The sequence below is a fragment of the Caenorhabditis briggsae genome, assembly GCF_000004555.2.
Source record: "Caenorhabditis briggsae complete genome, chrII, whole genome shotgun sequence".
NCBI lineage: Eukaryota > Metazoa > Nematoda > Chromadorea > Rhabditida > Rhabditidae > Caenorhabditis > Caenorhabditis briggsae.
Window position 1 is genome coordinate 13,841,475 of NC_013486.2, and position 10,280 is coordinate 13,851,754.

General features: G+C 42.4%; 3 protein-coding genes across 3 annotated transcripts in view; 1 reads left to right on the forward strand and 2 right to left on the reverse strand.

Moving 5' to 3' along the window:
- Positions 1-1,402: 1,402 nt before the first annotated feature.
- Positions 1,403-2,097, reverse strand: CBG07830 (the record flags this gene model as incomplete). Its single annotated transcript, XM_002631822.1, has 4 exons — positions 1,403-1,549; positions 1,598-1,729; positions 1,783-1,904; positions 1,953-2,097. The coding sequence occupies 4 exons, from the start codon at positions 2,095-2,097 to the stop codon at positions 1,403-1,405; spliced, it is 546 nt and encodes a 181-aa protein (XP_002631868.1).
- Positions 2,098-4,580: 2,483 nt separating this feature from the next.
- CBG25707 lies at positions 4,581-5,169 on the reverse strand (the record flags this gene model as incomplete). The annotated part of the gene is made up of 3 exons (XM_045242974.1): positions 4,581-4,747; positions 4,795-4,944; positions 4,995-5,169. 3 exons carry the CDS (start codon positions 5,167-5,169, stop codon positions 4,581-4,583), a joined length of 492 nt encoding a protein of 163 aa, XP_045098717.1.
- Positions 5,170-6,295: 1,126 nt separating this feature from the next.
- Positions 6,296-10,280, forward strand: part of CBG25708 — a gene marked incomplete at both ends in the record, with an annotated part of 8,370 nt that continues 4,385 nt past the window's right edge. Inside the window, 3 exons of the mRNA XM_045242975.1 lie at positions 6,296-8,576; positions 8,987-9,822; positions 10,080-10,280. The exon at positions 10,080-10,280 is cut by the window's right edge and continues 1,584 nt beyond it. Coding sequence (XP_045098718.1) covers positions 6,296-8,576; positions 8,987-9,822; positions 10,080-10,280 — 3,318 coding nt within the window. The remainder of the gene's footprint in view (positions 8,577-8,986; positions 9,823-10,079) is intronic.

The following is a 10,280-nucleotide window of genomic DNA, read 5'->3' on the forward strand; positions in this document are numbered from 1 at the left end:
AATTAGTCATGTTGATTTTTCCTATGGCTTGTACTGTACGGATGGTCCATATCTAATCTACTTTTGCAATGCCTAGGCAAACACGCTTTTAACGGTGTCAGGAATTTCACCAAAGCTCCTTTTTCTACTGAATTCCCTTGATTCAATTTTTGTATGCTTGACTATTAGGTATGACGCCTTCGTGAGTTAGATTCCTTTTTTCCTCTAATTTTCTAGTTGAGTTTCTTTGATGTGCGCTTGTTTCCTCGGTCGCTCAAAACACACAAGAAACGAGGACTGCAACTGATGTAGGCGTTGAAGCTTGTGACCGCCCAAATTTCTCCATGACTTAGTCAAAATGTGAGAGTTTTCTCAGAATACCCTTATAATCATACAGAGCCGAAATCTGTCATGAAAAAGTTTGATAATTCATTTCGGATGGTAAAAAGGTAGATAAAAGATACGGTGGAATGATGAGGGATTAATAAGAGGTGAAGCAATTGTAGGTGCGAAGGGAGAAAAAAAATGAGAAAATGGAAAACAACTTTTTGCTAGAAAACAATAACAAAAGAAGAATTCAAGAAGAAATCATTCTCCTAATTCTTAAATCTTAATCATTCCTCGCTTTGCTCTTGTTGTTCCCGTCGAATGCACTCCAGGGAGAGCTTCCATTCCGCGAGCTCCACTCAGGTATCCATTACTCCCCATTCCTTCCATTCTTTCTAAATTCAGATTCTGAGGTTTCTGAGCAACTGGAGTACGTCTTGGGTCCCCTTTTGTGGCAAAACGACTACTAAGTGACGTATTACTCAAGTCATGTCCCAAACCCAAACCAAATTTAGAAACGCAGTTGCTTCAGAAAATAGTAGCAAGTGATTTAAGAAGCTCGTGATTATATTGCCATCCAGCGTGACAGCGTAGCGTAGCGATGTGATAGCGTGACGTAGAGAAAAGTTTGCACTTTTAGAGGAAGGTACCAAAAGATTAATGATAAGGAAGTTTTTCGAACTTTCCTCTGGTGTTTAGTTTGACTTTTTCTTTAGAAAACATCAATTATCCATATCACAAACAACAAAGTTGATGACGATTTTACATAATTGCTTTCCAGCTAATTCATTATACAAAGTTTATTCCCCAATCACAAGGTTTCGTTTGGTTTACATAATTGGTTATCTGCAATTTTAGTGGTAAAGTTCTTAGAAAACTTGTTTAACAAGAGGTTTCGTTGTTCAAAGTTGTTTAGAGTTAAAATTATCATCATTTCACAGTTATATACTTATCAAAGAGAGAAAAAAGAATCGGGTTCAATTTATCAAAAGATCATTGTTGGGAATTATAATGAAAGTGGGGATGTGGGGGGAGGTACGAAGGGGATAAAATATATCAAATTTATAGCAAAAACGAAGCAAAGATGGGAGAAGATCTATGCTTGTGGAGCATTTTTACCGAGCATTGTGAGGATAGTGTCCTCGTTCTCGTGAAGGATGTCGTACAACTCCTCGACTCTTGCTGGAACGAATCCGTGCTTCTTTCCGTTGCGAAGATACTCGATGTAGTCCGATTCGTAGCTCTGGAAGATAATAAATTGAAAATCAATTACGCTTTCCGGTAAACCTACCATGAGCTCTGCAATGTTGAGAGCGAAAACCTTTTCGTAGATGTCCTGGAAGTTGGAGACGATGCGTTTTTCGTTTATCGGATACACATTGCATTGTGCCAGGCATGATCCTTCGGTGCAGCAGAAGGTGTTCTGAAATCATAGATTTGATAATCTTGATAATCAGTCGATTATCTGAAACTTACTCTGAAAACACCGAAGAGTTCTGTCAGCGGAATATCGGAAGTCTTGAGAAGACCAGCTTCTTCAGACTTCAAGACCGCAAAGCGGTTGAAGATTCTTTGTGGTCCGATTTTGACCAGATATGCTGTAAAGTCATGAAAATTATTTGGCTAATTAAAGAAAATAAACTCACGTTCGGCTGGGCAGAAGAACTTTGCGTGGTTGCACGATAAATGAACAAGCTCGAGAACTTGCTCATCAGTCAATGGGGTTTGACGGTGTGAGGAACCGAAATGAAGAAGAGCGACGAAGAAAACAACGTTCAGAAGATGCGACATTTTCGATTGAGGAGGGATTTAAACTCAATTTGTGAGGATAAGATAGGAAACCGGGCCTTTTATACTAGTTATGGCGGGCAACTTGTAAGCATGACAACAAACCACGCCCCCTTTTTGCCTCTTATCTTTTCGTCTCTCACTTTCTCTCTTTTTCGTTTTTTTTTCAATGGGCGAAGCTTTGAATTGTTGTTGCCAACTTTCGAGGAGAAGTACTAATTTCAGCCAATGGGGAATAGTATGACATAACTGGTGACAATATTCGAGAATAAAGTCGTTTAAAATTGCTTTTGCGAAGTTTTCAAAAAGGTTTTGGATTGGAAAAGTCAATACGTCACTCTATGATGAGAGGATCAATAGAAAAGATTTTTAAAATGTGTGGGTGTCTGTGTTCTTTCTTTCCTACTAAAATGCCACGACAATCCGCTCTACCATTTTTGATAGTTAACTTCATTATTAGGTGTGACGTCTTCATGAACTAGTTTCTCTCAATCTCCAGTTGAGTTTCTTTGATGCGCGCTGGCAACAAAACACACAAGTCGAATAAAACCGGCGAATGTAACTGATGCAGGTGTTGAAGCTTGTGCCCTCCTCAAGACGTAGCAGACAAAAAGTTTGAGGATTCATTTCGGATTTAAAAAAATCGCAGGATACGGTGGAAGTGATAAAGGATCATTTAGAGGTGAAGAGATTCTAAAAATAGTTTTCAGGATGTGCTCCGGAAATCAACACTTTCATTTTGCGATGTTTTGCTGCTTTTCGGACTTCAAATTTGCGTTACTCATTACTTTCTGATCTCCCCCGTTCTATGATTCCTGTGTTTGTCCTCACAAAATTTTTTTTTTAACTAATTAATCAGCGCTAAAATGTTTCTGCCCCTTTTGCTGTTCTATTTTCCATTCGCCCTAGCTATGTTCTTGTTCATTTAACCTGGTGTTAGCTCATGAGATCCGATATATTCCAGCTCTGTACTACAGCCTCATATCATCAAAAAGTTTGTTGAAATAGTTCAAGCTAACTACTCATTCGCCCTAGTGGCCAAAACGCACACAACACACGATCTCGCGTCGGCCTCAGCCAAGTTAGAAACGGAGGGCGCACATACACACACCGCTCGGGGCACACACGTAACCCTCATCAATCCCGTCTGATGAAAGACACACGTTTGTCATCAGCAATGAAATCGCTGTTGAATGGGTGTAGAAGAGTTTAAAAAAAACTGATATTACCAATCACAAAATACCGTAACCCTTCAATAGATATCCCACAATTTTTTTTCCATCTTCTGTTGAATGAAACACTTTTTGCGGGATAGGTCGAACAGATAACGCTTCACGAATTTCTGTTATTTTCAGTAACTCCCACTGACTGGGAATAGTCCCGTTGATTATTCATATGGGTATTACCATATGGAATATATTTTTGGAATCTTTACGCTAAGACGTTTCACAACGATGTCATTATCTTCATAAGCTCTCTTCTCTACTGAGTTCCCACGACAATCTCATGTAATTCTTGGTTTTTATCTATTGAGTGTGACGTCTCCATGAATTAGCTTCCTTTTTCCCCCTGACTTTCCAGATGAGTTTCTTTAATGTGCGCTTGCTTCCCCGGTCGCTCAAAACACACAAGAAACGAGGACTGCAACTGATGTAGGCGTTGAAGCTTGTGACCGCCCAAATTTCTCCATGACTTAGTCAAAATGTGAGAGTTTTCTCAGAATACCCTTATAATCATACAGAGCCGAAATCTTTCATGAAAAAGTTTGATAATTCATTTCGGAGGGCAAAAAGGAAGATAAAAGATACGGTGGAATGATGAGGGATTATTAAGAGGTGAAGCAATTATAGGTGCGAAGGGAGAAAAAACAAGAAATGGAAAACAACTTTTTGTTAGAAAACAATAACGAAAGAAGAATTCAAGAAAAATCATTCTCCTAATTCTTAAATCTTAATCATTCCTCGCTTTGCTCTTGTTGTTCCCGTCGAATGCACTCCAGGGAGAGCTTCCATTCCGCGAGCTCCACTCAGGTATCCATTACTCCCCATTACTTCCACTGTCGGTCTGAAAATTCGTTCAATTCTAGGATTCTTAAAATCAATCTCTCACCAGCATCGGATAGAAACGAAGCGTGCCCTAATTTAGCAACACACTTTTTTTTCAGAAAATTTGGAAGAACGGGATCTGATAAGTTTGTCATATTATTCCTCATCTAGGCCTCCTCTAACTTTTTGCGTCAATCCAGTCTATAGGGAGGAGTACAAACGCATGCACACAAGCTATTTTCACCGCATAGCTCGCACTGACGAAATCAGCGGGCTAGACACTTCTGCAACAGTAGACGTCAACAAACTTTTGAAAAAAAAACTTTATTGAGATAGTTGAGATTATAAGAGGTGGGGATAAAAATAACAATTTTCCCGACAATGAGGTTATGAAGGAACGTCAATGAGTGTGGTCGAACGAACGAAATGTTGTACATTATACTAGTTCATTTTCTTGGTTCTTGACATTGCGAACTTTTCGGAGCAATACTTTTGAGTATACGATATTTTTCGCACCAGGTGGAGCATATGAGCCACAGTGGTCGGCGAGCCAGTTGGAAGTAGAGACATGGGACCTGGTAGAGAGTCCAAATTGACTGGACTTGCGGCTGGAATAGAATAGTTTTATAGTCTCCAAATGTATAATTGAAAATACCGGATTGATTCAGAGCAAGAGATAAGAACTGAGTTCTGAAAAACCCAGCTGGAGGCCAGACAGAGACTGGAGGAACTAGTGGAGTTTTTGGTTTAGGTATAACAGGCGGTGGGGCAGGGTTCTTTCGCTTTCGATTATTCTTTCGAGTCGCTGAAAAAGTGTTAATTAGTAGTTTTGCAGAATATGGTCCCCAAACTCACGCTTCCGAGGCTTTGAAGTCAAATCGAGTGGAAGATCCTCGGGCTTCTTCACACTTGGGTGGAACCCAATCCAAGAATGATGAGTATATGGTCCGACGGTGGTGACGGGGGCGTATAAATCGTTTAGTGGGAGGATGCGATAAGGAGAAGAACCATCAAATGGTAGTTGGCTCATTGTTGGAGGTCTGGTGACTGAAAATTTACTAGTTAAAATTCCCATTTCTAAAATAGAAACAACAGTTTCCAAGAGTTCAAATGCTTAAAAACACTGATTACGAAAACTGAAAAAATAGTGAAACCTCTGAAGTGTAGGCTGAAAGTTTTGCTCAGTCATGCGCCGCGTTGATACGGCCTACGGATTTTTATTTCGAAACTAATTATGGTGGTTTCTGACTTTTAGTTAAATTCGGTTCATGAAATTAAGAGATTAAGGTTTTCGAAAACAAAATGTGGTTAGGGTCAGAAACGATAGGGGAATACAAAATATGAGAATTTGGTTTTTGGCTCTGATTTGAAAATCGGAGATTATGATTTTGCAGGGACCGCAAAGTCTATGATCCGTAGAGAAAGATCGGTCCTTAATTCTGAAGTTCTTATCACTTTCTGATCAAATGATAATGAATTTCCACATTTTTGGAAAATGTGAGGTTTCTGGTTTCTTAACTTCTCATTCATGTGATTTCGGTTATCTTGACCATTTTCAGGAGTCTGGAGCTCGGCTGTCAAATGTCCGATCACTTTGAAAATTGTGGAAGGTATAAATCAGATCTAGATTGAAAACTTCACATTTACGAAATTTTTAGAAAATTCCTAGTTTTCCAGATATTTACCGATTTCTGCAAGACACGTGTTTTTCCCATTTTTCCGTACAAACGAGCCAAATTCTTGCCTTCATATGGACCACATCCAAAGAAACAATAATACTAGGTGTGAGAGTACATAGAGTTCAGAGGTTTAGAGTAATTAAAGACACCAATGAAAACTAGAGAAAAGGAGGAATGTGCCACACGAAAACGAGCAAAAAAGGTGTTGCATTCTATGCATACTTCCATTAGTTTTATATTTGATCTACCAAATTATTTGTGATCTACCCACCTAAGAAGAGCGCCCTTCTCTGGCACTTTTCTTCTTAGTTGTTTCATTGGTCAGAACCCCTCTTTCTTTGGGGCGGACAACCATTCTCGGTCTGTCCTAGTCTCTCCCAGCCTTCTCTACTTTTCCCCCTCTATTCTCGTACATCTTTAGTACCTGAATAAATCTGTATTCTATAACTACTATTCGTATTCCTTGAGCCGGCCAGAATGCCGGATCCTAAGGACGTAACAACTGGCGATCAGGCAAAGGCAATGGCTGATCTCACTCAACAAATCGCCTCCTTGATATCAGTCTTCGGACAGCTCGTCCCATCTCAAGCGACCACGTCAACCAATGGAAGTCAGCTCGTGGAATCGATTTCAACTCGGATTCCAAACTTCATATACGAGCCTGATGAGGATCTGACATTTGACAGTTGGTACAACAGATATGGAGACGTCATCACCAAGGACGGATCAACTCTCACCGATGAGGCCAAAGCAAGGTTAGTTTTATCTAAACTCAACACAAAAGAGTATTCTCACTTTGCAAATCGTATCCTCCCGGAAACTCCAAACTCCCTAAAGTTCGAGGACCTCTTTCCGAAGCTCAAGGAGACATTCAAGTCGACCTCATCGATCTTCCGGAAGCGTCAGGAGTTCCTACGCACAGAATACGATGGCTCATCGATCGAAGAGTACACTGGGCTCGTGTTGCGACGGTTCACGTCATCAGAATTCAAGACGATGACGGACGATCAAACATGCTGCATGGTCTGGATAAATGGATTAAGAGACAACAGCTACTCGGACATCCGTACAAAAGCACTTCAGATCATGGAAGCAAAGCCTACATGTACACTGCTCGAGTTGGAAAAGGAAATCAAGCGTCTACTAGATGTGAGAGCCGATTCCAAGAGTGTGTGCAGCGCTGCAAAGCAGAACGAGATCAATGCCATTCATCAAAAAGCATCAAGTCGGGATAAATCACAGAAGCCACCACCTTCACCTTGTTTCAAATGCGGAGGCAACCACTGGGCCAGAGACTGTCAGAAGCAGGTCAAATGCACTTTGTGTCAAAAAGACGGGCATATTGCCAAGTTTTGCAGAACCAAAAAACGGGATGCAAATGTACAAAAAGGCAACTTCAGCAAAGTCAAATCAGTCATCGTGGGATCGGCTACCAATTCGCAACGCAACCGTATCTACCGTGTCGTGACCATCAACGGAATGAAGATTCAGATGCAGTTAGACACGGGAGCTGATGTCACACTGATAAGAACTAAAGATTGGAATCGATTGGGTCGCCCATCTCTACTGGCACCCACTATCCAAGTCAAGTCGGCTAATCATCAACCAATAGCCGTCAAAGGATCATTCCAATGTCAATTCAATCTGAATGGAACATCAGCAACAGGAATCGCTCATGTTGCTGAAACTGGAACTCTTCTGGGAACCGACTGGATCTCAAAGGATAAGAAGCTCTGGAACATTCTCAACCCAAGTCAAATCAGCGCAGTTCATTCCGATGCTGGATCAGCATGCAACTACCTGGACATCACTCGGAACAGACTGAAAGCTGAGTTGAACAACGAATTTTCAGATGTGTTTAAACCAGAACTAGGACGATGCACCAAAACCAAGGCATCGCTCCTACTCAAACCAGATGCCAAACCAGTGTTCCGTAAAGCTAGATCGGTCCCATTCGCCGCATTGCCCACTGTGTCAGAGGAACTAGATCGTCTACAGCAAGCAGGCGTCATCTCTCCAGTGGATCATTCCGAATGGGCAGCACCAATTGTACTAGTCAAAAAGAAGAATGGATCGCTAAGGATGTGCGCAGATTTCTCTACGGGTCTCAATGATGCCATCCAACTGCATCAGCATCCACTCCCAACCGCCGACGACATCTTCGTCACTCTAAACGGTGGGAAGTATTTTTCACAGATTGATCTTGCCGAAGCTTATTTTCAGATTGAACTGGATGAGCAAGCCAAGAAGATGCTATGCATAAACACTCACAAAGGATTGTTCAGCTACAATCGACTGGCTTTTGGAGTCAAGTCAGCTCCTGGATCCTTCCAACAAATCATGGATTCGATGATCACTGGTCTCGAAGGGACAGCTGCTTACCTTGATGACATCATCATCTCGGGCTCAACAATTGAAGAGCACAACCAAAGATTGATGGCACTGATGAAGCGAATCAATGATTATGGGTTCCGGATCCGACTGGAAAAGTGCACATTCTTGATGGAAAGAATCACATTTCTGGGATTCATCATAGACAAAGATGGAAGACGTCCAGATCCTGAAAAGATCGCTGCCGTTCAGCAAATGCCACCACCTACCAACGACGGCCAAGTCCGTTCGTTTCTCGGATTCATTCAATTCTATGGATCGTTTGTCAAGGAGTTGTTCAGGCTCCGCCCACCACTGGATGCTCTCACCAAGAGGATGCCAAATTCCTCTGGACGTCTCAATGTCAAAATTCATTCGACCGTGTCAAGCAGATTCTCCAATCGGACTTGTTGCTCACACACTTTGATCCGAAGCTTCCGATCATCGTCGCTGCCGATGCCTCGCAATACGGTATCGGAGCAGTAATCTCACACAGATTTCCAGATGGCTCCGAGAAGGCTATCTACCATATCAGCAAAGCTCTAACAGCTCCACAGCGGAACTACAGTCAGATTGAGAAAGAAGCTTTCGGACTCATCAAGGCTGTCACGAAGTTCCACAAATTCCTTTATGGCCGCCACTTCACTCTGAAGACCGACCACAAGCCATTGCTGTCAATATTTGGAGATAAAAAAGGTATACCCCTTTACAGTGCAAACCGTCTCCAGCGTTGGGCTATCATTCTGCTCAACTACGACTTCACCATCGAGTACGTCAACACCAATCACTTTGGACAAGCTGATGCTCTGTCAAGATTGATCTCGGACCAAATCCAGCAAAAAGAATGTGAAGATCGTATCGTTGCTCAAGTCGAATCAGAAGTCATCACAAATCTGGTATCTGCCTGCGAGCGACTACCTGTGACTGCAAACATGATCCGAGCTGCCTCTAAGAAGGATCCACTTCTCAATCAAGTATATAAGTATGTTGTATCAGGTTTGTGGCCCAAAATCATTGATAAAAGCTCACAAATCTCTTTTTTCCACCACCGACGAGACCAACTGTCAATCGTGGCCGACTGCATCATGTTCAACGACAGGATCGTCATTCCCAGCACTCTCAAGGCAAGGGTTCTCAAAATGATTCACCGGGCTCATCCTGGAATCGTGAGGATGAAGCAGTTGGCACGATCTCTGGTATACTGGCCATCCATCGATAAGGACATCGAGAACATGGTCAGGAGTTGTGATCAGTGTGCAGCAGTCGCTAAGAATCCAATAAGGAACACTCTATGTTCTTGGCCAATCCCAACCGCTCCCTGGCAAAGGGTACACGCTGACTATGCTGGACCACTGGATGGAACGTACTATTTGGTCGTGGTAGACGCATTCTCCAAATGGCCTGAAGTCTTCCCAACCACATCCATCACAACTACAGCTACAATAAATATTCTGAGAAAAGTGTTTTCACAATTCGGAGATCCGCAAACGCTGGTAACCGACAACGGAACTCAGTTCACTTCATCGGGTTTCGAGAACTTCTGCAAGGATCGAGGAATCACACATTACGATCACCACCATTCCATCCACAGTCAAATGGTCAAGCAGAACGTTTCGTGGACACTCTCAAACGGAGCTTAGGCAAGTTAAAAGGGGAGGAAAACGCAGATACTGCCTTATATGTATTTCTGCAGAGCTACCGCTCAACTCCTTGCACCTCCAGCCCTAATGGCTCTACACCAGCTGAGAACTTCATTGGTCGCAAAATCCGAACATTTCTGGATCAACTACGCCCGAAAGACCAACTTCCCAACTCGCATGATACTGAGATGGAGAAGCAGTTCAACAAGCAACATGGTGCACGATCAAGAAGCTACCAAGTTGGAGAAAAGGTTTATGTTAAAGACTACCGTAACATAAATACTGCCACTTGGATTCCAGGTACTATCCAGAAGCGCATTGGACAAACTATGTACCACGTCGCAGTCAACGACACCGTCTGGACCCGACACACCAACCAGCTCCGACGACGTGACGCTCCAATCCAATTCGACGTGCCACTGGACACGATGGATCCAATCGATGTGACACCT